General features: G+C 47.7%; 13 protein-coding genes across 13 annotated transcripts; 10 read left to right on the forward strand and 3 right to left on the reverse strand.

Moving 5' to 3' along the window:
* Positions 1–289: 289 nt before the first annotated feature.
* On the forward strand, positions 290–1,726 carry FSST1_002489 (uncharacterized protein; the record flags this gene model as incomplete). The annotated part of the gene is made up of 5 exons (XM_083228485.1): positions 290–413; positions 466–527; positions 574–675; positions 727–1,158; positions 1,253–1,726. The coding sequence occupies 5 exons, from the start codon at positions 290–292 to the stop codon at positions 1,724–1,726; spliced, it is 1,194 nt and encodes a 397-aa protein (XP_083092671.1).
* Positions 1,727–2,345: 619 nt separating this feature from the next.
* Positions 2,346–3,476, forward strand: FSST1_002490 (uncharacterized protein; the record flags this gene model as incomplete). The annotated part of the gene is made up of 1 exon (XM_083228486.1): positions 2,346–3,476. The coding sequence occupies one exon, from the start codon at positions 2,346–2,348 to the stop codon at positions 3,474–3,476; it is 1,131 nt and encodes a 376-aa protein (XP_083092672.1).
* Positions 3,477–4,762: 1,286 nt separating this feature from the next.
* Positions 4,763–5,041, forward strand: FSST1_002491 (uncharacterized protein; the record flags this gene model as incomplete). The annotated part of the gene is made up of 1 exon (XM_083228487.1): positions 4,763–5,041. The coding sequence occupies one exon, from the start codon at positions 4,763–4,765 to the stop codon at positions 5,039–5,041; it is 279 nt and encodes a 92-aa protein (XP_083092673.1).
* A 223-nt stretch (positions 5,042–5,264) lies between these two features.
* FSST1_002492 (gluconeogenesis factor YvcK family protein) lies at positions 5,265–6,800 on the reverse strand (the record flags this gene model as incomplete). Its single annotated transcript, XM_083228488.1, has 2 exons — positions 5,265–6,487; positions 6,554–6,800. 2 exons carry the CDS (start codon positions 6,798–6,800, stop codon positions 5,265–5,267), a joined length of 1,470 nt encoding a protein of 489 aa, XP_083092674.1.
* Positions 6,801–7,648: 848 nt separating this feature from the next.
* On the forward strand, positions 7,649–8,760 carry FSST1_002493 (zinc-dependent alcohol dehydrogenase family protein; the record flags this gene model as incomplete). Its single annotated transcript, XM_083228489.1, has 2 exons — positions 7,649–7,778; positions 7,829–8,760. 2 exons carry the CDS (start codon positions 7,649–7,651, stop codon positions 8,758–8,760), a joined length of 1,062 nt encoding a protein of 353 aa, XP_083092675.1.
* Positions 8,761–9,039: 279 nt separating this feature from the next.
* On the reverse strand, positions 9,040–9,726 carry FSST1_002494 (uncharacterized protein; the record flags this gene model as incomplete). The annotated part of the gene is made up of 1 exon (XM_083228490.1): positions 9,040–9,726. The coding sequence occupies one exon, from the start codon at positions 9,724–9,726 to the stop codon at positions 9,040–9,042; it is 687 nt and encodes a 228-aa protein (XP_083092676.1).
* A 2,399-nt stretch (positions 9,727–12,125) lies between these two features.
* On the forward strand, positions 12,126–14,184 carry FSST1_002495 (catalase; the record flags this gene model as incomplete). Its single annotated transcript, XM_083228491.1, has 7 exons — positions 12,126–12,358; positions 12,408–12,464; positions 12,511–12,548; positions 12,598–12,668; positions 12,716–12,880; positions 12,927–13,925; positions 13,978–14,184. The coding sequence occupies 7 exons, from the start codon at positions 12,126–12,128 to the stop codon at positions 14,182–14,184; spliced, it is 1,770 nt and encodes a 589-aa protein (XP_083092677.1).
* Positions 14,185–14,572: 388 nt separating this feature from the next.
* On the forward strand, positions 14,573–15,484 carry FSST1_002496 (Alpha/Beta hydrolase protein; the record flags this gene model as incomplete). The annotated part of the gene is made up of 1 exon (XM_083228492.1): positions 14,573–15,484. One exon carries the CDS (start codon positions 14,573–14,575, stop codon positions 15,482–15,484), a length of 912 nt encoding a protein of 303 aa, XP_083092678.1.
* Positions 15,485–15,589: 105 nt separating this feature from the next.
* FSST1_002497 (uncharacterized protein) lies at positions 15,590–16,931 on the reverse strand (the record flags this gene model as incomplete). Its single annotated transcript, XM_083228493.1, has 5 exons — positions 15,590–15,646; positions 15,703–16,093; positions 16,142–16,182; positions 16,235–16,599; positions 16,649–16,931. The coding sequence occupies 5 exons, from the start codon at positions 16,929–16,931 to the stop codon at positions 15,590–15,592; spliced, it is 1,137 nt and encodes a 378-aa protein (XP_083092679.1).
* A 1,406-nt stretch (positions 16,932–18,337) lies between these two features.
* Positions 18,338–19,996, forward strand: FSST1_002498 (Zn(II)2Cys6 transcription factor domain-containing protein; the record flags this gene model as incomplete). Its single annotated transcript, XM_083228495.1, has 1 exon — positions 18,338–19,996. The coding sequence occupies one exon, from the start codon at positions 18,338–18,340 to the stop codon at positions 19,994–19,996; it is 1,659 nt and encodes a 552-aa protein (XP_083092680.1).
* Positions 19,997–20,578: 582 nt separating this feature from the next.
* Positions 20,579–21,959, forward strand: FSST1_002499 (uncharacterized protein; the record flags this gene model as incomplete). Its single annotated transcript, XM_083228496.1, has 3 exons — positions 20,579–21,049; positions 21,100–21,560; positions 21,611–21,959. The coding sequence occupies 3 exons, from the start codon at positions 20,579–20,581 to the stop codon at positions 21,957–21,959; spliced, it is 1,281 nt and encodes a 426-aa protein (XP_083092681.1).
* Positions 21,960–22,406: 447 nt separating this feature from the next.
* Positions 22,407–23,495, forward strand: FSST1_002500 (DUF924 family protein; the record flags this gene model as incomplete). The annotated part of the gene is made up of 3 exons (XM_083228497.1): positions 22,407–22,491; positions 22,543–22,843; positions 22,892–23,495. 3 exons carry the CDS (start codon positions 22,407–22,409, stop codon positions 23,493–23,495), a joined length of 990 nt encoding a protein of 329 aa, XP_083092682.1.
* Positions 23,496–23,866: 371 nt separating this feature from the next.
* Positions 23,867–24,752, forward strand: FSST1_002501 (uncharacterized protein; the record flags this gene model as incomplete). The annotated part of the gene is made up of 3 exons (XM_083228498.1): positions 23,867–24,464; positions 24,513–24,594; positions 24,644–24,752. 3 exons carry the CDS (start codon positions 23,867–23,869, stop codon positions 24,750–24,752), a joined length of 789 nt encoding a protein of 262 aa, XP_083092683.1.
* Between the last annotated feature and the right edge of the window lie 256 nt (positions 24,753–25,008).

The following is a 25,008-nucleotide window of genomic DNA, read 5'->3' on the forward strand; positions in this document are numbered from 1 at the left end:
CAAGCGAACTGCGGCTACGGCTCAATCCGTTCGAGCGACTGTCATTCTGTACCAGAACCTCTGCTGGCAATATATAAACCTCGGGCATCCTGCTGTCGAACTACCTTTCAGTTCAAGTTGTTTCATCGAACATTGGATGCTCATATTCTATCATCCTTTACTTCATCTACTTCAGGAACGCAAACCCTGTTGAGCGATCTATCAGCTCTAGAATTTCTTCTGGTATTTTTATTCGATCCTGATAACACAGTATCTCCTATCAACCTCACGCTGTACTCTCACCTTCACTATGCCTTTTCATTCCAGCAGTGGGAGTAGTTATCGATCGATTCGCAAGTGTCGAAAGAGGCACTGTGATAGAGAGGTAGCGTACTATCAAAGTAGTGACAAGAGTTCCTATTACTGCTCTAAACGTGAGTATAGCGTCGAATAACCAAGAAGAGTTCCTAACAAGTCATTAGACAGCTGCCATGCTTCTTACAAATGCCGCACGCCTTCAGAAGACGGAGAGAGGTTCTGTGAATATCGTGAGTTATAAGTCATCTTATTGACGCAAAAGACTGACATATACAGACGCAATTTGTGGCAGCCCGGGATGCAGCAAAAGAATATCAGACGAAGACAAATCCTTCCGTTTCTCCAAGGGAAACACTACGTTGTGGATTTGCTCAGAGCGTAAGTGCCATGTACTCTGATATTCCAAAGCCCAGCACTAACGCAGTTCAGATCGTTGCAAGGCAGATGACTGCTACAAACATCGCCGCGACTCAAACACCAAGTACTGTGAAGATCACGCCAAGGAGAACAAATGCGAGGCTTCGGACTGCTCTTCGGATCGAAGTTCAAAACACTACTGCGACAAACACTCTTGTCAGCATCCTCACTGCACTCGGAAGACGTTGGCCTCGGGCCGGAGCAAAGGAAAATGCCGTCACCATCAGTCGTGTGCGTCGTCGGGATGTACCAGGCATGTGGACTTGGATTCCAATAACGATCCGAAGAAGTTTTGCGCCTACCATTGTCAATGCAAGATGGCACGATGCCATGGTATCGTCCAGACGGGATCGTCGTTTTGTGCCGAGCATGAGTGCTCTATTCCAAGCTGCAATCGACCCAGAGACCTTGATCGTGCCCCTGGCACTCGGTTCTGTCACAGACGTATGTATTCTTCTCTTATCATCTTCAGGGGCTAACTTTCATCTTAGACAGGTGTTCTGTCATCGAATGTAGGAGTTCTTATGTCGACTCCAAGGGTTTCAACTTCAAGAGGTGCCCTCGACACACTTGCGAACTATCAGGATGTAATCAAGAAGCCCGGACTCATGGTTGGAGATCCCCTTTCTGTTCTGATCACCGCTGCCTCAACAACGACTGTTTGAATCCAGCCAAGATCAAACATGGTTTCTGTCGGAAGGATGCATGCTTAAAGCCCGAGTGCGGCCTGCCTAAGGCTGACGGATATCAAGACTACTGTCTCAATCACATACCCAAAACCCCCTCAACCCCAAGTGGTTATTCGACACCAGCTCTTCCACCATCTCGGTCTACTGGAAGTCCTTGGGCCTTGAGTAGTAGTGGAAGTAGGCCTTATGTGGTCTTTTCTCCGAAACCCATTAGTATGAGTGAACTGCTACGGGGTTCTAGCAGATCAAGGTCCAGGGAATTGCGGTATATGCAGATGAACGATGCATTTAGAGATAGTACTCCGCGGCATCAGCGACATTAGGGTACAGTTCCAGTGGAGGGTTTGAAATTGAGGCCACATTGAATATTGTATCAATTTGAGAATGTGGGGGAAGAATAAATGTTGGGAAATTTTGAGTTTGTTCAAGGCTGAGTTTTGGATAATTTTTAATCAGGATACAGATAATGTAATCTGCACCATTGGACCATATCCTCATTGATAAGGCTGATTTAATATTTCATCTGTCAGCCACCGAATCACGCTTGGGTTATATATCACTCACCTGAGTGTAAAAATCAATCACACAGAACTCTAGGTGCTAGTGACTGGCTAATTTCGCCTCCTCTCGCTGGACAAGTGTGATTATTGACCTATTTCTTTGTTAGGATGGAGCACGGGGTTCAATATGCTTTGGCCTGGACGCGTATAACCTTCCAAGTACGCGTCGATAAACTTCAAAAAATGCACCGCAGCAGGATGGGGAGGGAAAGTGATTCCCCCCAGCTTTTGGTTCCTTGGGCTCATCTGTTGCCTTGCAGAATTCTTTCTCTTTTTCGACTATAAAATCTAGAACAAAGCATTGGGTAGATCCTGTAATCATATAAGTACTAAACAGACATTTGTGTGGTCCTCCTTAACAACAACTTCAGATTCAAACAACATGTCTTCCACACTAGATCGAGAACACTCTACAGACGAGTCCCTCTTCGGGTCATCACCATCTCCCTCACCTCCTTCTCGAGAGCCCTCCACAGATGAGTCTCTCTTCGGGTCACCACCATCATCTCCCTCACTACCCGTTGAGCCCTCCATAGTTGAATCCGCTGCCTCTGGTTCACCCGAACCACAATCACCTATCTTATCAGATGGAACTCCCGACGAGATGTTGGAATCCTTCTGCTCTGTTGAAGAAAGTGTGGTATGGGATCTAGCCAACGACAAGTCGCACGAGATGGACTTTGGTGTTGAGAATTGGGCACCCAATCAGGAAGCACAAGACACCTTCAAACAACAGGCCGAGATAGTCAACGCCGTATACGCCCGTATCCCAAAGCCGGAGAAGGGTAGAGATCTCAAAAAGCTCACAGACGACATACTCCTCGAGGCGTATGAAACCGTCAATGGCCTCAGAATTCGAAAGAGGAAGCCGAAGACCTTTGGCCAACTAAGCGGAGACCATCAAAACGGCGCAAGGGTCCAAGGCCAGCAGTTTATTATGGAAAAGCAGGCAAGAAGGGACAAGAGGAAGCGGGAGGAGGTAGAGAGGTTGGAGGCTATGGATACGAGTAATAGGGCGAGGACGTGGCAGAATGGGTTCTTGCCTAACATACAACCGCAAAGTCAACCTATGTCTTTTCAACAGAGTCAACCCATGTTTTTCCAGCAAAGTCGACCCATGTATTATCAACAAAGTCAACATACGTCGTTTCAGCAAAGTCAGCCCATGTATCATCACCAAAGTCAACCCATGCATTTTCAACATAGCCAGCCCACGCATGTTCATCAAAGCCGACCGATGCATCTTCAGCAAAGTCAACCTAGGCCTATCCAACAAAGCCAACCGATGCATCTTCAGCAGAGTCAACTGATGCATTTCCAGCAGAGCCAGCCTATGCCTTTCCAACAAGGTCAACCCATGCCCGTCCCCTCTTTTGGAGTTGGAAACGCCCAGAACATACCTGACGGAGTCTTTGATAATGGAGTTTTTGATAATGGAGTCTTTAATGGTGGATCTTTTGACGATACAATCTTTGATGGCATAAATGGTTTAAACTGGTGGTTCCTGCAATAAACAGCCTCGAGGATATAGTTAAGATATTAGAAACTTTGACCATTAATAAAAGCATTATAGATAATATCTGCAGGCCAGTTTACATTGCTCTACCCTGAAGCTTGTAGGCCAACTTTTCTATTCCTCGTGAGAATAGAAATCTAAAATCTTCAGATTCGTGACGTGACAGTGGGACTTGTGATGGGCATCTTGAGATAGAAGGTTCCAGATAATTGTGATGGAAGTGCGTGTTGATTAAAGTTAATAGCACGCGAGTGGTACAAAACCTGGGACTATAAAGTGGTTGATGCGAGAAATGTTAAATCAGCCTTACCAGTGATGTTATGACTCAATAGCGTAGTACTAGAACCCTAAAGATGGGAGTGGATAACAGAAATGGCCACCTGACGTACTGTTTTGTTTTTGCCTCTATGACTACTTTTTGTCTTTAATTCCCAAGAAAGTTCAGGTGTTGTCCTGTAACCTGAACTGAAAAAGATGGGCCGGCTTGAGATGAGCCCGACAGAGAGGGAAGAACCATAAGGAGAAGGTGACAAGTTTCGGATGACAAGAAATGGTCAAGCCAAGAAATAGTAATCAATGCTATACATAAAATGGTAAGACTTTACAGGGGTTTAATCGAGAAATCTGCATCACCCTGTTGTTTGGATGTTTGGTCTAAGGGTTTTATCATGGTTACATCGGGCCATCGACCGAGGTATGAAACAAATCTGAGATGGTGCCAGGGGATGAAGAGAATAGAGTTGTTGTTAGAAATACAAAGAATAAAGAGTAAAAGAGATGGAAATTAACATATGCCATGCAATCAGCTTAATATCACATCTGTCAGCTCACTATAGATAGTCGTATGTGCTGTGACTATTAGATACATGCCGCGCGCTTAAAGAATACATCAATTGGTCCCTTGTATCTATAGTTGCACTTGTTTCAACCAACGAGACGCATCCGCGACCGGGTCGTCTTGGCCCCGACCTCAAAGAGTGTCTTGTCCGTAAGTCTAATTGGTCACTTCCCTAACCCCTGCTTCATCCCATGCATCAAGACATCCCATCTTGTGCTCTTTTGTTGGAATGATTCGCTCTTTTAGAAAGCACTCACTCAGCTCAGTCTCTCTCTCTCTCTTTGTCTCTCTCATCTCATTCTTTTATACATCTCCTCGCTGGCGAGTGAACCTTTTCCCCAATTTATATTTCTTTGTAATACCAGAACGAACCTCTCTTTAATTTTACTCTGGTTACACTGTCAAACAACCACAAACCCCACCAAATCTACATACCTACTACAAAATGGGCGGCAATCTTTCCTCCACATTCGTTCCAGACCTTTCGGGCGTCGTCCTCAGCCCCGAAGACAAAAACTCAGACCTTCACCTCGCCGTCTTCTGGGGCGCCTCTCTCTACGCTTGCGCCATGATCTTTGCTACATGCGCCCTCGTCGACCGCTGGAAGGGCCCTTACGACCGCATTCGGACGACGGGAGGTTCTGTAATCGGAGCCCTGTTATTATCCACGGCTTGGCCTGTCGTCATGGCTTATTTGCTGTTTAATCCCGCGTATGCCGATTGATGAGAACCCAACACTTTGGCAAATGGAAATGGGAAATGGGAAGCTGGTTATGAGCGATACGGATGGACGGACGGCGCATTTTGGGAGATGATGACCTTGGTTACTGATGGCAATGGATAGCATATTAGGTCAGACCTGGAGTTTGAATGCATATCACATCGATATTATAACATCTAATACATATTCTTTTCTATATCTCCCATCTTGAATCACCCAGGTAAGGTCAGCCCACAAGAGTATTACGTCGACTTCTATCCGACCGAGCATCCTTTCTCCCGATGATGGTCTCAAGAGCTTGTGTCAAAGCTTTGGCATCATACCTTCCACCACGTCCTTTCTCATCCTTGGGTCCATACAACCGCGTCGCGTCAATACCCAGCTGTCCAAACTGCTGCTTGTCCACCTTGGGCGACGTCGGACCCTCGATGTAAATCACATGCGACACATACTGGTTATAATCTTCCTCTGAAGGTTTCGGTAGACCGCGTGAGTCGGCGAGAGCATTGGCAATTGCCCCGACAAAGTCCAATCCTGTAAACGGCGCCGTAGAAGGACCTGTCTCTCGGTCGGTGGTGCCGTTGAGAATGAGGATCTTGTTGCGCACGTGCGGGCTTGTGATGGCGTCTCCTACACCGCGCAGAACAAGACTGGGGATTAGTGACGTGAATAAAGATCCGATGCTGTATACTACGCTGTGCACGGATCCGAGGGCGTCCAGGACTCTTGGGTTGGCGGGCATCTTGATCTCTTCACCGTATGGATTGATGTACCACAATCGCGAGATTCGGGCCGGTAGGTCTTCCTCTTGTTCTTTTGAGAATGCAATCGCTGGTCGTCGCAGCGCTGGCAGTGTACCGGGTAAGTTTGCATCCTCTACATGGTGATGATCGTGATGCCATGGTCCCTGTCGCGACACAGATGGACTATGCACGCCAGCTGATGTCCCCGGTACGGCAGCCGTGGGTGCACTCGGGTGAGAAATGTCATTCTGACCAGTAATTATGGTACCATCTTCAAGGCTGGCAGCAATATGGCTCGCAAAGTTGGTGTTGAGCGCCGGAAGGACAGCTATTCTATCCGGCACAGAGCAGATAGAACTCAAGAGATAGATGGCAGCTTCAAAGCTACCAGTGAATAAACGCGCACCGGTAAGAAAAAGGTTTCCAATACTGGCACCAGAATAGTCAAAGCGACTACTCGGTTTCATGCGCTTCACAACTTCAAGGTTGAAGCTGTTGAGGTAAGATCGGATGAGCTCCCGCTTGGGCGATGAGATGTCGTCCCACAGTGGATGAGTAGCTTCTAGAATCTCAAACCATTCCGATCTAGCAATGGCGTAGTTCTTGGGAAGGCGGTGATTGAAGAAGTGCTTGATAGCAACGGTCTCGGGGTTTCCGTTGTCATCTGGGATCAGGCGAACGAGACGAGATCTAACATCTCCGATACCTTATTTGCTGTTACTACTAGGACCAGGACTAGGGAGGGAGAACCCTGCCACGTGGTAAAACTAACCTGGTCCACCAAAGACGCGAATGATCTCACTACTGCTACCTCCGTTATCAGAGATGGGGATCACGTAACTGAGGGTACACTGATTCGCTTCTCGAACGCTCTCGAAGACATCGACGAGATTGTTGGCGGCGCTACCGCCTGAAAAGACAACTATGCCTGTAACTGACGGTGGGCGGGGGGTTCCACTGGGGGAGTATGGGAGCTGGAGACCCAGATTGACGGTTAATTGAGATGGAGTGTGAGCCATTGGGGGATGGATCGGATGTATTATGTGATTGTTTTGAAGGACCAAGGACCTGGGGAGTTTGTCAATATGTTGATGACAGATGACAGTTGGCGGGGGCAGAACAATAAGCCCCATTATTGTATCACCGATTGATACCCTAGAGTTGTTTACTTTACAATCATGAACCTCATATTCTTGAACGTCATTAACTGTAAGCTACATACTGTACGATGTTCAAATGCCATATTCGTGTTATGTCATGCAGATAGTTGCTGTAATGCAATGCACACGAGTCATCAAACCAACGTGGCATAAAACTCACTGACAAGACATACCCATTCTTCAATCAGACTTTTGTCTACTATGTAAGAAACCCGGCGGTTCTACTCTAGAAAAAGACAGGCATTGACAATCTCGGATCCGCGTGGACTCAATGTGGATCAAGTTTTTTCTGAATGGCTTCATCGGGATTCTTAGTCCAAAGCCCGCAATTGGTCTCCATTCCCTAGTCCACTTAAAAAAAAGAATTCTATCGGCAGTTGAAGATTGTCGCATTGAAACAGTAAAACGTCAAGTATCCACTGCTTGCCACTAGATACGGGTTGGTTACGTCAGTTTCAACACTCTAATTCGCATCTACATCGAACCACGATTCTTACAAATCGGCTTCTTGCACGGACATCAATTTGTTGTCTTACAAATCTCCATATTTGAGTCTTTGCTATTATCTAAAGAGTTTTATCCTACGGTTGTCGGTATAGATTATCGAGATATATAAAGACCACATCGAACCGTCACTAACACCACTTTCCTCCTCATCAACAATCTTCATTCTCGATAACTACAAACACCAACAAACTTCACATACAATGTCTCAGTCTATCCCCCAAACCGTTAAGCAATGGATCATCCCCTCTCGGGATGCCAAGGACTTCAGTGGCATGAAGTTCGAAGAGGCTCCTGCTCCTGAGCTCGGTGATGGCCAGGTCCTCGTCAAGCGTAAGTCTTTATCAACACTCAATTGTATACAAACCACTAACCTCTATTAGTCCAGGGTGCTTCCCTCAACTACCGTGATCTGATCCTCCCCATTGGACGCTACCCCTTCCCCGCCAAGGACGGCGTCGTCCCCGGCTCTGACGGTGCCGGTACCGTTCTCGCCGTTGGCAAGAACGTCACCCGATTCCAGCCCGGCGACAAGGTCGTCACTCTCTTCAACCAGGGCCACATCGGCGGCTCTCTCGACAACCTCAGCGTCCAGACCGGTCTCGGTGGTGTCATTGACGGTACCTTCCGCTCCGTCGGAGCCTTTGACGAGCACGGTCTTGTCCCCATGCCCAAGGGTCTCGAGTTCCACGAGGCTGCCACTCTCACCTGCGCCGGTCTGACCGCCTGGAACGGTCTCTACGGTCTCGAGGGCAAGAAGCTCCTCCCCGGACAGTGGGTTCTCACCCAGGGAACCGGTGGTGTCTCCATCTTCGCCGTCCAGTTCGCCAAGGCTGCCGGCGCCAAGGTCATCGCTACCACCAGCTCCAGCGAGAAGGCCAAGCTCCTCGAGAAGCTTGGTGCCGACCACATCATCAACTACAAGGAGACTCCTGAGTGGGGAGCCAAGGCCAAGGAGATCACCGGCGGTGCTGGTGTCGACCACATCATCGAGGTCGCCGGTCCTTCTTCCATGAAGCAGTCCCTTAACGCTGTCAAGATTGACGGTGTCATCTCCATCATCGGATTCGTCGGTGGTACCGGCCAGAACGACCCCGGTTTCCTCGACTGCCTTTCCAACCTCTGCACCACCCGAGGTCTCCTCGTCGGTAGCCGCGCTCAGATGGAGGACATGTGCCGCGCTGTCGAGGCCAACCTTGAGAAGCTCCGCCCCGTTGTCGACTCCAAGGTCTTCAGCCTCGAGCAACTCCGTGAGGCTTACGAGTACCAGTGGTCTGGTCAGCACCAGGGCAAGGTCTGTGTCAAGATTGAGTAAGCGATGGAATAATGACAAAAGCGACGCCTTAGCAAGGACTGCTTTGGCTTTAAAGTTTAATATATAGAACCAATTGATACCACATTTTCACATGAATCACAATGACAAAGGAATCTTGAAGTGAAAAGTCCCCGAATGCGCGTTAGTGTCCCATTGATCAATAAATAATTACATGCCGCCTGGCATTTACCGACGCTCAATTGCCTTTCATAGTTCCTCCTAATGCCAACCATCTAATCCAACAATCTATACCAATAAACAAATGAAACCGAATGCCATTTAGAGAACGAGAGCGGCGACACCAGCCACAATACCACCAAACATGCTGTATCTGTTGGATGTTCCAGCGTTGACGACGACTGAGCTGGGTGTAGGAACCGGGACGACAGGAACACCGGGAGTCTGCGGGACGGGTAGAGGAACGGGAGTACCGCTGGGAACCGGGAGAACAGGAGGAACAGGAGAGCTGGCCATGGGAGTGTCGACAGGGGTGTCGACAGGAGGAACCGGAGAGCTGGCCATGGGAGTGTCGACAGGAGTGTCGACAGGAGGAGGAACAATAACGGCGGTGGAAGATCCCTCAAGGACAGGAGGCTCCGTCGCAGCCGTGTTACCACCGCCTTGAACGACAGTAGTAGCATCGCCACCAGCCAGAGTCAGAGTATCGGTCGAACCACGAGTGCTACCGCCTCCCTCGCCATTGCAAACGCTTCCGTTGGGACAGCAGCCGTACTGCGCATTGGTGCCGACTTCGCAGTACGCCGTAGGAGGACAACCGCCCTGTTTACTAGGGCAGCATGTCCAGTCTTGCTGAATACAGCCGCTACCACAGTCCTTGAGACTCTGCTCCGAGCAGGGGACTTCGACGACTTGGCGGACCGAGAGAAGAGGGAAGCTGGGCGAGTATTGAACCGAGGCGAGAGCGCCAGAGGCGGAGAGGGCGATGAGAAGAACCTTGTTGTACATTTTGGTTGAGTCGGAGCGAAAGTGTTGTTAATTCTTCTTAGCGAATGTCGAGTGAGGCTGTAGTGTTGTACTTATACGAGTGAGTGAGTGAGTGAGTGATGGTGATGAGAAAAAATTGAGACACATACCAAGACTTGGGGGTTTATATGTCTTGCACCGATCGTGTATTTTGTCCTTATAGATCTTAACTCTAAGTTAGCATCTCCCATTTCCATGGTTCTCTTCTTTTTTTCGTGCGTAGGTTGCCGCGTGCGGCGCTGGTGATGTCGGCTTTTGCTTTTGGTTAAAGACATGTAAGACATTCCAGCCACGATTGCATCCACTCCTCCCGGAAGCATCCACTCCCTTTTCCCATACCGGTGATTTGTTTCCTAGCTTTATTCTAGCAAGCAATCTTTGTCTCGTCTCATCTATTTGTGCACAATCCGATCTCCAACATGGATAGTTGCCTGTGCGACACCACGTTTCCTCTTATGCGTCCGGCGCTTTGTTCCTTTTTCCGTCCCCGGGCGTTTCTTTTTAATGGTCGTTGATATTCAGGGCCAATTGCCTGAATGTGTGTAGGTGACGGTATCTGTGGGTGGCTGTTTTCGGTAGTGCTGGGGTAACCAAGTTAGATCAGATCGGGAGCTTGGGTTTGGGGCTCGATTGTCTGGACGTCAGAATATGGGACTTCCTTGTTGGTGAAGAGTTGCCGTACGAGATGGTTTATGCCAAGTCGTATGTTGATGTGGTTGATGTCATCTCAGGCAATACTGACTTGGCACTCTCTGATCCTGTGAGCATTCTCGTATTATTAGTCAGGTATATGATCAATCGATGTCATTAATTAAGAGACACCAAGTAGTTATTTTTAATTCATCCTCAACACTACTTCTAAGGTTTTTTTTTGCACCCATCTCTTGATATCAGGAAGACCCTTGTTCAGAGTCCTGCTCTCCTGAATGTTGATACCACATTCAATGTAGAATCCGTAGACATCTGTAACTTATTTTATTTATTGTCTCTATTTGTTCCCATCAAGATCTATCTAGTCTACGTTACTACTTATTCCCTGAATGTGGTGACAGAATGCGGCTCAACCCTCGCTCCCAACCCCAGCTTCTTTACTGTTGCGCATTAAAGACAAATTCGACGAGGTGTCAATGTAGGATCTCAACTAATGGCTAAAAAAGAGACCCGTCGTCAGCATGGACGCATTAGGAAATCGTCCCTGCTTCTAAATTCCAGTGCCTGTCGAGCTCAAGACACCAACCGAATAAAGTTTCAGGGCGGCAAGCTTTAGGTCTGATCGATCTTGACTAGTGAAAACTATTAGAGATGTCGGCCAGGAACAAGATTTATGAACATGCCGTTGCTTTCCTGCCCCTGGGCGTAAACTGCCACTTGGATTGAGGGAACTGGTTGAACGGTGTGGCGAGAGAAGATTGATATAACGTTCTCTGCTTGCTGTATATCTGGTTAGCTATTTGGCCTTCTTGAAGATATCCTGTAAGTGCAAGTGAAAGTGCAGGGCAAATCTGTCTCGCAGGGGAATAAAGTGCATGATTCATCGGGACTTGAGTGCAACTGGCTGAGACGTCTCAAAGGAAGGAAGTATGTCTCACAAACATACTCACAAGAACAATCTCTTCTTTCTTGATCGGCCGTTATCCTTCAGGTGTCCTTCTTGTCATGATGTTATTCAAAGATATTGGCCAAACTATCATTAGCCTAAGGGACAAACACTACCGCACCTTCTTTGTTTCGTCTTGAGAATCACAAGATGAGTAATTTCAGGTTACGAGGAGAGTGAAGAAACACCCAACCAGAATCCCTTGTGTAGTCGTCTGTGTCTGTTAGTCAGCCGATATCAACACCAGGCAAGAGCCACCAACCTTTCATCGACCTTCCCAAGTACCAGGCAACAATCCCAAACAATGGAAATTCCCGATTCCTTCTCATGCATACAACTCTCAAGTCTTATTCCTCAAAATGATCATAGATTTGCTCGCAGTCACATTACCGAAGCGGTGAAAATATCTATTACTCTCCCATGACGACAGTATTCCAACATATCAAGTCATTTCTAGGTCAGTTTTCCTCAGCCGTTTTCAATCCGGTCAATTCGATTGGATCCCAGAGATTTATCATTTATACATTGCTTAGCACCATGACCTATTCAATCTGTTTGGCTGCAATCAATGCATCCAAGCCATGCACCCCGAAACGACGTGTCAATGATCCGGAGCTTCCTCCGGCTCAGGTGCATTGTTGATATTGGAATGAAAAGATGGAAGTATCAAGGCGCCTTGAGGGTCTATAAAACAGCGTTTGTCCCCCTCATCCCCCTCTTGCTACGCCGTCTCTCGATCCTTTATTCTAATCTTCAAATAGGCCATATGCCAACCATCTCCACCATGAACAACTCCAACCAACTTGACCCTCGTCAGCATCCTCTACAAGCCATTGGCGCTGCTATTGGTGCCGAAGCACAGGGAGAACGTCGGGCTCCTCGTTCGAGTCATTTTCAAGGTGCCAATGAGGGGCCAGCCGATGTCATCGCCAAGGTCTCGGGTGCACAGGGCGGAGGGAAGAGGGAAGATGATGGCCCTTACTTTACCAACAACGAAGGCATTCCTTTCCCTGACCCGTATGTATTTGATATTCGTATGCCTTGACGTATGCTTACCTTTATCCAGAGCTCATAGCAAGACTGTTGGGGGTTTGCCTCTCATCAGTGATACATTCTTGTTGCAGTAAGTCCCCCTCCCAGCTACAATTTCAAATCTGACCTTGAGATAGGAAGCAGCAGCACTTCAACAGATCCAAGAACCTAGAACGTATGTATACCGGTTCTTCCGTTGACCACCACCAGCTAACACATGTCAGGCATGGTTCATCCTTGCGGCTCTGGCGCTTTTGGTTACTTTGAATGCACCAAAGATGTCACTGAACTCACTGTAAGACAGATAAACTATGCACATAAAGACATGCTAACTGATCTTAGAAAGCCAATTTCCTTTCTTCAGTTGGGGAAAAGACACCTGTCTTTGTCAGATTCTCTACCGTCACTCTTGGAAGAGAGTTCCCAGACGAGGCTCGAAACCCTCGAGGCTTTGCCATCAAATTCTACACTATGGAGGGGAATTATGACCTTGTAGGCCTCAACTTTGTAAGCTGTGTTCTTGACCTCCATGATTCCGACCTGACCTTCTAAGCCCGTCTTCTTTTGTCGTGATCCTATTCAAGGACCAGATGTCATCCGCTCACAGTCCCGCAACCCGAGCAACTTCCTTCTGGATCATGACGCCCTCTTTGACCTTCTCGCCAACACTCCCGAGGCCAACCATGCCGGACTCATGTTTTTCAGCGACCACGGAACTCCCCAAGGATGGCGCTTCAACCATGGCTACGGCTGCCACACGTTCAAATGGGTCAACTCTGATGGAGAGTTCGTTTACATTAAGTACCACTTCATCGCAAAGCATGGCCAGAAGCAGTTTACCGACAGTGAGGCTATGCAAATGTGTGGTGAAGATCCGGATTATTCCAAGAGGGATCTCTGGGAGGCCATTGAAAAGGGCGAGGAGATTGAGTGGACAGCACATGTTCAAGTCATGGACCCCAGACAGGCGGACCCTGATAAGCTCGGCTTCGATCCTTTCGATGTCACCAAGGTCTGGCCCAGATCACAATTCCCAATGAAGGAATTTGGAAGACTCGTGCTCAACAAGAACCCTGAGAACTTCCACAGAGATGTGGAGCAGGCTGCTTTCTCGCCTGGAAGCATGGTCCCCGGTATTGAAGACTCGCCTGACCCTCTTCTTCAGTTCCGCATGTTCTTCTACCGCGATGCTCAATACCATCGTATCGGCGTCAACCTTCATCAAATACCTGTGAACTGTCCTTTCATGGCCAAGTCCTACGCCTCACTCAACTTTGACGGTCCTATGCGTGTAGACGCCAATCACGCGGGCAATAAGCAATATGCTCCCAACAGCTTTGCTCACAAGTTTAGACCTGATACTGCCGAAGCTCCCTATCAGGTCAACGATAATGTTGTAAGCCGGGCGAGCCACTACTGGCATGAGGGTAAAAAGAACGACTACGACCAGGCCAAGGACCTTTGGACGAGAGTCATGAGTGATCAAGAGAAGAAGAACACTTGCTACAACACGGCCAAGGGTCTCAGACGTGTCAAGTATCCCGAGATCCAGGTAGACAATCCCATATTCGACTGAGTATATGCAGAGCTGACATTTCTATTAGAGTAAGTATCTGGCGCAGGTATACAACATCTCGGAGGACTACGCACAAGGGATTTACAATCTTCTAGGTAACCCTCAATTCGAGTTCTCCAAGGTCAAGGAACTTGCTGAGACTGCGCAGGAATGGTACAAGGAGCCAAAGTTCAGACCCGGCCCTGGCTCGAAGCTTACAGGATACCCTCCTGAAGTACCAGTGTATCAAGCATGAAGAATATCAGGGTTGGATCAATAAGGTCCATGGATCAATTGAACGTTGCTTCCAACACAATCGTATCATTTAACGTGACTACCAGGAATGGAATCTATGATGCTCACAGCTTGAACCCCTGCAATATGCACACTGTTGGAGTTAGCGGGGATAACTAGTTGTCGCGACAAGCTCAAACATGAATCGGGATAAAATCGCGACTTTCTATAAAGCCGAATAGAGGCACTAAATAAGAACGAAGGATTCGAGTGGAGATTCCATCAACGGTAAGCCTGAGTCGAAGTCGATTACTCAACTGTCATATTCACGGCTAGGTGTAATATAAGAAGACCTTGCATCTTCTTCAACTTGGCTCTCGAATCCATGCCAATCAATCTCAGAAACAAAGATGGCAACAGACGAACTCAAGTCCATCCTCCAAACCGTCATAGACGACTTCCGAGGGTGGCCTCTCGCGCCAATAATGCACTTCCCCAATGAAGCAGGCCTCGATTTTGAAGATATCTACTTTCCTTCCGACGATGGCGTCCCTCTGGAAGGCTGGTTCATCCCGTGTAAAGGCTCAGACAAGATCATCATCGCCAACCACCCACACTGGTTCAACCGCGCAGGATTACCTTCACACCTGGAACCTTGGAACAACCTCATGCCTGGAAACGACTTTGAAGTCAACTTCATTCCAGACTACAAGATCCTACACGACGCGGGGTACAATGTCCTGGCGTATGATTTGAGGAACCATGGTTTGAGCGGGCAGGGGAACCAGGGACTGTTTGGCTTCTTTGAGTGGCGCGATGTTCTAGGCTCACTCAAGTATGTGCGGGGACGTGAGGATACAAAGCATATGACTATTGGACTCTTTAGTCGCTGCGCAGGCGCAAACGCGACCTTTTCAGCCATGAGACATCGACCTGAAGCCTTCAAGGGCGTACGTTGCATGGTTGCGCCACAGCCGATATCCGCAGGGTCTTCCATCGGAAAGCTCATCAAGACGATGGGTGCGCCAGAGTCTTTCATGGAGGAGGCTGACCGGATGTTCTTTATGAAGACGAGTTTCCACATCAACCAGCTCAATCCTCCAATGGATGCGAAGCACACCAACGTGCCAACCTTTTTGTATCAGGTGCGCGACGATCCTTGCACGACGCCTGCGGATGTACAGTCTATTTACGACAATATTCCAATCGACGAGAAGAAGTTGAAGTGGATTGAGGGGACGGATAAGCGATGGGATGGGTATACTTACTTTCAGAGGGAGCCGGATCAGTTTGTGGAGTGGTTTGCAAAGTATATGGACTAAATAGTATGGTAACCAACATTACAATGTAGTAGATTATTTATTCTATGAGGTCTAGTGAAAGAAATGGGTATCGTATATAGGTTATGCTAAAAAGGGAAATCCAGTCTATGGTGCTGTGAGAATGGCAATTTGAGAGCTCCGACGCCTCTTTGGTTCCGGAACCTATTGCAGTTAGACCTCCAACCTGATCATTCATGATAGATTCAGAAGCTTCATACCGTATAAATATTACCATTCCTCAGCGGCCTCATCGACTCTCCATCGCTGGGCACATCCCGATCATCGCTGTCAGATGGTCTATTCTTGACCACCACCTCAACTTCTGTTCTCGTCGTCTTCTGAATACCGCCTTCCATCCTATTCATCTCGATGTCATCATCGCCAGCTTGGCAAAAGGTCAAGTTTCCTCCGATGAACATGGCTGAAGGGACGTGGCTTTTTCCAGGTTTATTGCTGCTCTTTTGTTTCGGTTGGGTGTTGCCCGACTTGGAGCCAGAGTAGTCGTAGCCGTTGCCGTTGCTGGCTTTTACGACTTTGATGATGAGATCGGCCATGTTCATTTCGATGTGGAGTTTGACTAGGTAGGCGAGGGGGTGGAATTGAACATAACTAGAAATTGTTAGTGAGGAAATGGAGAGAGGGGGTGAGGTGACTTACACAATGTCGTTGGGAAGAGACATCATGGCAATAAGAAGGACCTAGTTCTGAGTTAGTATGCTGTTTCCGTGTGTCGGGCGATGGTAGACTTACATCCATCGTCATGGAAATAGCAATCATGCCCAAGTTGTACCGAAACAGACGGGTATACTTGGTGAGACCATTCGCGATAAGCCTTGATCGCACAAGATGGATAAAGTAGAGATTGAGTCCAGCGTCGACGAGCAGAAAGATGACCTTTTCGATCCGATCCCAGACTTTGTTGATGTTTGCCCACGTATCATTGATCTGCAATCTCGCGGGGATCCAAATCATAAAGACACTGACGTTAATACAGAGTATAATCAGAAACGACCAGATCTTGAGCCATTTTGCTTTTTGTCGATTAACCATGAGTATCGTGATTCTGTTGATGATGATTTGGATAAGGGCTTGGATTTGTATACACCAAAGGAAGACTACAATACTGTTAGCTACTGCCGTGACTGAGTGACATGATAGACATACTCAAAGCGAAAAACACTGGAAACCCGCCAGGTATGTAATTTCGTAAATAACACCAGGTGACAGCACTCATGGCACAACTGCTCGTCCACTCTAGCCACACTAGAATAATGTAGTGATTCATCTTTCGACCTCTACTCCACGAGTCCATCGTTTGTCGAATGGCTTTTGTAGAGGTAAAGATAGCGACGCCGAGCGATATGCCCCAGGCGATGCTGGCGATGTTCATATCATCTGAGCCAGCGTTCACTTCTGTGAACCCTGGACCTTTCCACAAGTTGGTCATGTTTGTTGAGGGTCTGCACCGGCAGATAAAAAATGACAAGGAAATAAAAGAGCGTGATCCGGAGATGTAAAAAGAGACCCTAGTCAATAGGGAAGAGAAGCAAGCAAATGGCAGAGGAAGGAATGTCTGGAAAGGGAAGAGGATTTGTTGCATACATATTAAATCAGGAATAAAAGCATCGACGCCAAGTGATCTGATTAGATCTTATGGAAGGCTGTTGATCATATTGAAGGAAGAAAGCACGGATTAGAGCATCCATTTTGCCGTGAACGAAGGATCCTGGTTCACAAGGCGATGTCCGTGGTTGGTTCGGGGATAGATACAGACTATCTGCAGTGATGTCAGCTTCATCTTAATAGCATGACAGCCCTGTACTGGGCACTAATAACGTTCCAGAAGACTGTAGTCTGTTTCCAATATGTCGACACGGAGCAGCGAGTGTCACTGACTTAGTACTCACTAGGGGCGAGTCATGGTGGATCCCATGTTGGGCGGCCGCATAACACAGCTTCATGAAAGTACGAAAATAAAAGGAAATACGGAAACTAAAGCCGAATGATGTTCGGTTAAAGGGAGGTGTAATGATGAGAAGTTGGTGATTCTTTGACATTGGATAAGGCTCTTATCAGGCAGAGAAGCAAGCCATTGTCTCGGCTCCCCCAAGCCATCAAAGACAACACAATCGTCTCCAAGAAGCAAATAGATTAAATATATCGGCTATCACAACTGATCTGGTCTCGTCCGATTAATTAGTCGACATCTATAATTATCTCCGGCCAAATGGAACCTTTTGTCAGGTCCTGACCATCAGTACCCGTGAAATGCGATTGGCGCTGCAAGATTAGTGTCTAACGGGCTTACAAGCCTCTTATACAGACCCTGTCCTTGCTGCGGATCCGCTATAGCTTCAGAAGGATGAGACGGATCGTTACAGAAAGAACAACTAACAAAAATTCGGTCATGGCCGTAGCTTTGAAGGATTGTTGATTACATGGCCAAAGCCCCTAGTATTGGCTAAAACAAAGATGATCGACAATCGGCGGAAGCTGGAATCCGTACAAACATGAAGAAGGGTCTAATCTGCTGTCAGTACAGGGTGACTTTCCTACCATCTCTTCGATCAAGATGCAAAATAGTCTTCATCTTGTACTTCTCATATCATGAATTATTAATTATATGATGCTAATTAAATTACCATGAATCGTTCGATCAATACACACGCCGGAACGCTAACATTAATCATGACGATCACCCCGCAGGAACCTGACTACAACCCTCCTTCCTTCCAATACATCACAAATACAACCTTCAAAGTGCTAAGCCACTCTCGCTCTCACCACTTAAAAATTCCACTTCTTAATCCTTCATTGCACTCTTTCTAGAGTCTACTCACAAATTATGCCACCATGACGAAAAGATCTCGCGCCTGCGAAGCCTGTCAGGCTCTCAAAGTCAAATGCGAGTTTCCCTCTGAATCATCAACTTGCGATCGATGTACTCGCTTCAACATCACCTGCGTTCCTGCCGCTAGGAAATGGCAGAGAGATAGAATCTCAGAGCTGGAAGATCAAGTCAAGTCTTTACAGGAGAGATTGGATGGGGCTTCAACGCAGGCCATGTCGAGTTATGCTGCTTCTACAAGGGCCACTTCAGTCTTTTCCACCGAGGGGAACTGGTCTACAACAAACACTCAACCGTCTGATCTTGGGTTTCTGGATGCCCATCTAGATTACGAGTCCCAGATCAAGGGCCTGAAGGCTTGTTCAACCACTGCTGCACAATTCTGGTATCTTATTCCCCTCGTGGACAACAGTTCGGCACCGTCACGACTGGATTCTCTGAGGTCTGAAACACCCGTCAAACTCATGGCCTTGTTCGCCGTCTCTCCCTCGGAATCCGAAATCGATCCCCAGATCCAAGAAGAACTACGAACAAAAACACTCGAAATCCTTGGCAAGGCCGCAGTCGGTCTCAAAAGCCCATCAGTCGACCTCATCCAAGCTGCCCTAGTCATGAGCCTCTGGATACGACCCTCTCTCAGCATGAACCACGCAAACCCTATACAATTGGCTTTTATTGCCCACGACCTCTGCGTTGAACTTGGACTGGGAGGTTCAGAACTGCAGACTTCCGCACCGGCATGGTTCTTCCGCATACAGGGACCCCCGACTCTCGAAATGCAAAAGACATGGTTGGCTTCCTGGATGACTTCAACCATGGCTGCTTTCGGTCTCAGAAGAGCGCATGTGTTTGACTGGGGAAGGTCGCACTACGAAGCCCTCCACGCCCTAGAGGCTGACGGCTCGGAACCTTTGTTCTTAGAGATGCTTCACACAGCAAGGCTTCACGCTCGAATCGCTTCCGGACTAGAACTATGCAACGTCCACGCCTTTCACGATATCGACTCTGACGTTGCGACCAACACGAAAGCCCAGATGTACAACGATCTTGATGCCCTGAATAGCAGACCACTTGCCCACGATGTTCAACTTTTCTTTTGGCAAAGGCTAGCTGCAGTCTACGTCAACGAGCCAGTTCTTCACACAGCCACCAACAAGATCCTCTTTGGATCTCCGTATGTCGCTGAACGCATCGGCGTCAATGACTTTGCCTGTCCGGCCCAAGTGACACCAAACACAGCAAGGGCACTCATAGCCCTGTTGGAAGCGTGCCACTTCACCATCGATGCGGTACTCATAATGGAACCCAGCCTGATGCTCAGCCTACCATCTCTCTGCTTCGGACCTGCGGTGAGCTATACGCTTTCGATTCTGGTCAAGTTGTTTGTGGCAGTGTCTGCGCCAGGGAACACGTATAGCCAGGTACTAACCCGCGAAAGGATACACGTCAGAGAAGCCATGAAGAAGCTCATCTCTGTTAAGGAAAGGCTACTTCATCTCGATCCGGACATGGGCAACTGGAACACGAGGATCATTGGGTCTGTCGAATGGTTGAGCATATGGTTGGACGACTACGAGAGGATCATCAAGCAATATGAGTCCAATCTGGAAAAGGGAACAGCCGAGCATGATATTGGCGTGCTCAGCCCCAATGGACATTTCTAAACATGCCATTATATCACATATTATCACATTTTTAATAATTAATTCATTGTCAGTTGTTCTGGAAGCGAGTTGAATGGCGAGCCGTCCAATGATATTACAACTTACTGCGCCGCATAAATTCCCCGTCTGCCAAAAGCCCAATGACGTACACGACTCTCAATACCGTTGCAGTACCGGCATTAGGATTGAGGCAGTGCCAGCGAATCAACCACAAGGCTACGGAATTAAGCTTGTCTCTTGTCTTTATTTTCTTCCCTTCAGGGTCTTTGTGGGGACGGTAAATTTTGGCCGTTGAACGATTTCAAGTTCAACATCAAACACCCTGTATCAGACAAGCAAGATGAGAGTATTTTGCTTACAGACCTCAAGTCGATGATGCTTTGATTCAGGGGATATTGGAATTTGGGATTGGAATTTCGAAAGGGGATCGTGACAGGCTTCAAGATGCGACAATGTTGTGTATAAAGCTTGAAGAGAAGCTCTACAAGTGTCTCTTCAACTCATCAGCTTCATAGTCATCTCCAGCTTCACAGCCATCTACAGCTCGCTTTATAAACACCATCCAGCAAAATCTCATTCACAATGAAGTTCTTCAGCCTCGCAGCCCTTGCAACCGCCGTTGTCGCACAGAGCGACCTGGCCAGCATCATCGCTTCCCAACCAGACCTCTCAACTCTGGCCGAACTTCTCGCTCTTGTGCCTGACATCGCCGAGACTCTTGTGTCTGCAACAAACATCACTATCTTTGCTCCCACCAACAAGGCTTTCGATTCTGTCCCCCGTGACATCCCTGAGGGAGAGGCCATCTCTCAGAAGAACGACACCATCGCCATTGGCGCTCTTCTTTCCAACCACGTCTTCAAGGGTTACTACCCTGCCAGTGCTGCTTCCGACATTCCTGTCTTTGTGCAGTCTCTTCTCGACAGCAGCTTTGTCAACTATCACCAGCCTTTTGGTAATTTTACGGGTGGCCAGTACAACGGTATTGTGAAGGATGGTGATGATGTTGTTGTCATCTCTGGCGAGGAGACCTTGTCCTACGTGACTGAGGCCGTAAGTCATACCCCATTTCCAATACACACGCCTGTACTAACAATTGGCAGGACATCAAAATCGGTGACTCTGTTATCGTTCACAAAGTAGACACTGTCCTCAGCTTTGGCGCCCCTCTGCAACTCTTCACCCGCCGCGACAACCTTCTCAACTTCAACGCTGCCGCCAACGCGGCTGATCTGCCCTACAACCTTGGCAACATTGGTTCTGACGAGTCCGGTCTCCTCAACATCTCCGACTTTACCGTCTTTGTCCCTAACGACCCTGCCTTTGAGAACATCGGCTCAGTCCTTGAGGGCGCTGACCTCGAGACTCTGCAGCAGGTTCTCAAGTACCACTTTGTTGACGATGTTCTCTTCTCCACAGACCTCGCCAATGTCAGCGTTCCTTCTTTCCAGGGAGCTGACTTGACTTTTACTGTTGCTGAGGACGGAAGTGCTTGGGTGAACGGTGCCAAGATTCTGTTTACCAATGTCCTTCTCTTCAATGGTGTTGCTCATATCATTGACACGTAAGTCGCTCATTCACAACTTACTTTTGACCTATACTAACATATAACAGTGTCCTCAATCCTGCCGATGCCCCCTTTGACCGTGCTGATATCAAGCCCACCGCCGAAGCCACCGACCGTCTGGCTTTCCCCTCTGCCACACCCGTCTCCAAGCTTCCCTTCTCCGTCATCACCTACGTCGGCGAGACTGGCACCTACACCACCCCTGAACTCCTCCGAACTCTCCAGGCCATCGACGTTGACGCTCTCGCAACTGCCACCGCCACTGCTACCTCTGACGCTGGCGAGTCTGCTTCTACTCCTACCGATGTCACCCCTGTTGTTAATGGTGCCAACACCAAGGTTGCTGCTGGTGGAGCTGGTCTGTTTGCTCTTGTTGCTGCTATGATGATGGCTTAGATGTCTGAGTTGAATGATGCAAGCCTGTTGTAATGGCAAGCCTGTTGTTACCCTTTTGGCTAGATAATACGTCTTTCTTTCAAGATCCCGAATTCCCCTGGTCCGGCTAGATAGATTAGTACTTAATATTCTGCAATTGACTTTTTCTTACAACTTTCTCTACTATGAGTGAACGGCTATGTCCTAGTCGAGGTGTAAAGGAACAAGGGCTGAAGATTGGTAATCCAGACCGTGGTCGGAGATCTTGGATGTCCGAGAGTGGAACCCCGGGTTCGGTGACGTGGATCTACGGAGTACCGAGTTGGATCATTCGATCGCAACATTTCTTCCTACTTTCCTCCCTGGCTAGGTACTTCAATCTAGTTGTTGTTTTATCATATAGAGATTACTCAGACTGCCCGGCATTATTTGTTGCGAACTCAATGCCCTCGTTCTAGAAGTTTCGCCATGAATATCCCTCGAGCGCAGGCCTATATGAAAGCACCAATCCGACCCTCATCAAGCTGGAGCGTTACAGCTCGTCGTGTAGCATGTTGGTCGCTCTTTATATTCATTTGTTACTGGAGTGCTGAATGGTTATCAGATCGTCGTGGTACTCTTTCCCAACTTGGCCCATTTACTACAGTACCGGCAAGACTCTACCAAAGCCTGGCCGCAGCATCCAGGTCATCGAGTCTAAAGCTAAAAGAACAACTTATTCCCAACATGGGTTCTCGGGGAAAGAATGTGGACAGTCTTAAAGAACATCTCACGTATGACAAGCTGGACAGACTACGCAACTTCTGGTTTGAGCATTTACCGCAGGATACTGATCGTATCATTGCTGGATCAGAGTATCAAAAGAGATGGTTCGTTTCGGATAAGCAATTCGATGATGTCTGCGTGTAAGTCACTCAGCGTCCAATCAACCGAGTCGTCTAACAGGTTTATAGCGCTGAATTTAGCCCTTTGCTAGAGGCCATTCGCAACATGGGTGTGACGTCTGGAAAACATCTTCTATCCATCGTCAAACCTCGCAATTCTCTAGATTGGTTAAGTCTGATCATTCTACTTGATCAAATCCCTCGCAACTCCTACCGCGGCGACAAAGCTTCTGTATGCTTTACTTACTTTGACCCTCTCGCTGTCCAAATCTCCCTCGAGGCAATCGCGCAGGGTATTCCGGACAACGCACCAGAGATCCGCTGGGTTTTTTCGCATCGCAATTGGTTCTACATGCCATTGATGCACTCTGAGGATTTATCAGTGCATGATGAAGCTGTGTCGGCGTTTAACCGCATGAACGAGGATATTCTGAGTTTGACAGAAGGAACGGGAGGTTCGGATGAGTATGAGAGAAAGGCGAGAAAGGTTGTACAAGCAGATCAAGACAAGGCAAAGAATGTAGGACAAATGAGTTTGGGGTTTGAGGAGAGACATCGGGTGATTATTGAGAGATTTGGAAGGTATCCGCACAGAAACAAGGTCCTCGGACGAGAAATGAGATCAGAAGAGGAAGATTTTCTCTCAAGTGGAGGAGATACATTTGGAAGTTAGATAGTTATACTCTTTGTAGTATAAAGGTATTCTCGTTCCCCAAGATGCGATAATAGGACATGACCACGTATAATCGTATTAAACACGTCAAAAGACATAGACCAATCAAATTCAAGAGTGTGACATCCTTTCCAAATGCCGAGAAGCCACTAAAACCTTCCCCCCTCCAAAAGAAGCAATTTGGAGGGGTTGTCCGGAAGTTTAGTGATCCGACTTTAATGGGGAGGGGCTTGTGGGACAGTTGTTTACTTTCAACGTGTTGTGTTGTGTGTGTTGTTTGTTTTCCAGAAAAATCATGAAGAAAAAAAGCCACTTTTTTTCCAATTCTCTTTTCCCACACAAACACTTGATTGACAGATTCAAACTACAAAATGGTGGTCACTACTAGAGCAAGTTCCCGCGGCGCAAGCGTCGGACCTGACTTCGCACCAGAATTCAATACCGAACTACCTACAATCCCATCAACACCAACAACACGCAAGAGAAGCGCCGCCAAAAACTCTTCTTCCAACGGTACAACGGCCTCGGCCAAGAAACGTCGTCTATCCGTCCAAGAACCTAAAAAATGGAATCACGCTCCCTCTTCAGCCACCGTCTTCTGGCTCGCCTTGTCTCTACCGCTCGTGGCTTGGGATAGCGGTTATGTCCTTGGTCGTCCGTATACCATGCCTGGAGGTCATCTTCAGTGGCCTTTGTACATGCCATACGCTCTCTACGGACAGGTTGATCATGTTTATGGCTGGAAGGCTTTTGAGGCCAAGAATGGATTTACGGGTGCGCAGACGGCTATGAATATTGTTGAGATGATCTTGTACTTTATGTACTTGTGGATGATTTGGAGACGGGCTGATAAAGTCACCAACAAGAAGGAAAAGAAGAAGAGGACTGTCAGTGGAAGGAGTGGTGCTTTGGCTGTCCTTATTGGGTTCAGCGCAGCTGTCATGACTCTGAGCAAGACTGTTCTATACTGTAAGTCAACTCGTACATCTACCGTCAGCAATACTGACAAACATCCAGGGGCCCACGAGTACTTTAGCGAGTTCAGCAACATCTCTCACAACACTCCCGTCGACATTCTCACTCTCTGGATCATTCCCAAGTAAGTACACAATTTGTCAATACAGATTCAACCAACTGACCTTCTCCAGTGGCATGTGGCTTATTTTCCCAACGTACATGGTTTATGCTTTCGGAAAGAATATTCTCGATGGATTGACACTTGCTTCTGGCCAACCAGTGAAGCAAAGGACTGAATAAACGTTCAGGGCTGAAGGGACTATTGTATGAATAATGGTAATGAGGGATGGCTTGATGACGTGAGACCTTGATACATCAATTGATCATATAAGTTCTTTTACATCCACAGAACTTACTCTCAGGCGATGAGACAAAAGTGATATAAAGTCCAATTGCTAAGCAGTTGGATTGTAGAATTTGCTATCTGACCCTCAATCATTGCCACCGATATGTTCCACCAAGCATAGTAACTAATAAACTCATCTAGACGTCCAGC

This window comes from Fusarium sambucinum, chromosome IV (genome assembly GCF_050947815.1).
Source record: "Fusarium sambucinum isolate potato_lamoka chromosome IV, whole genome shotgun sequence".
Lineage (NCBI taxonomy): Eukaryota > Fungi > Ascomycota > Sordariomycetes > Hypocreales > Nectriaceae > Fusarium > Fusarium sambucinum.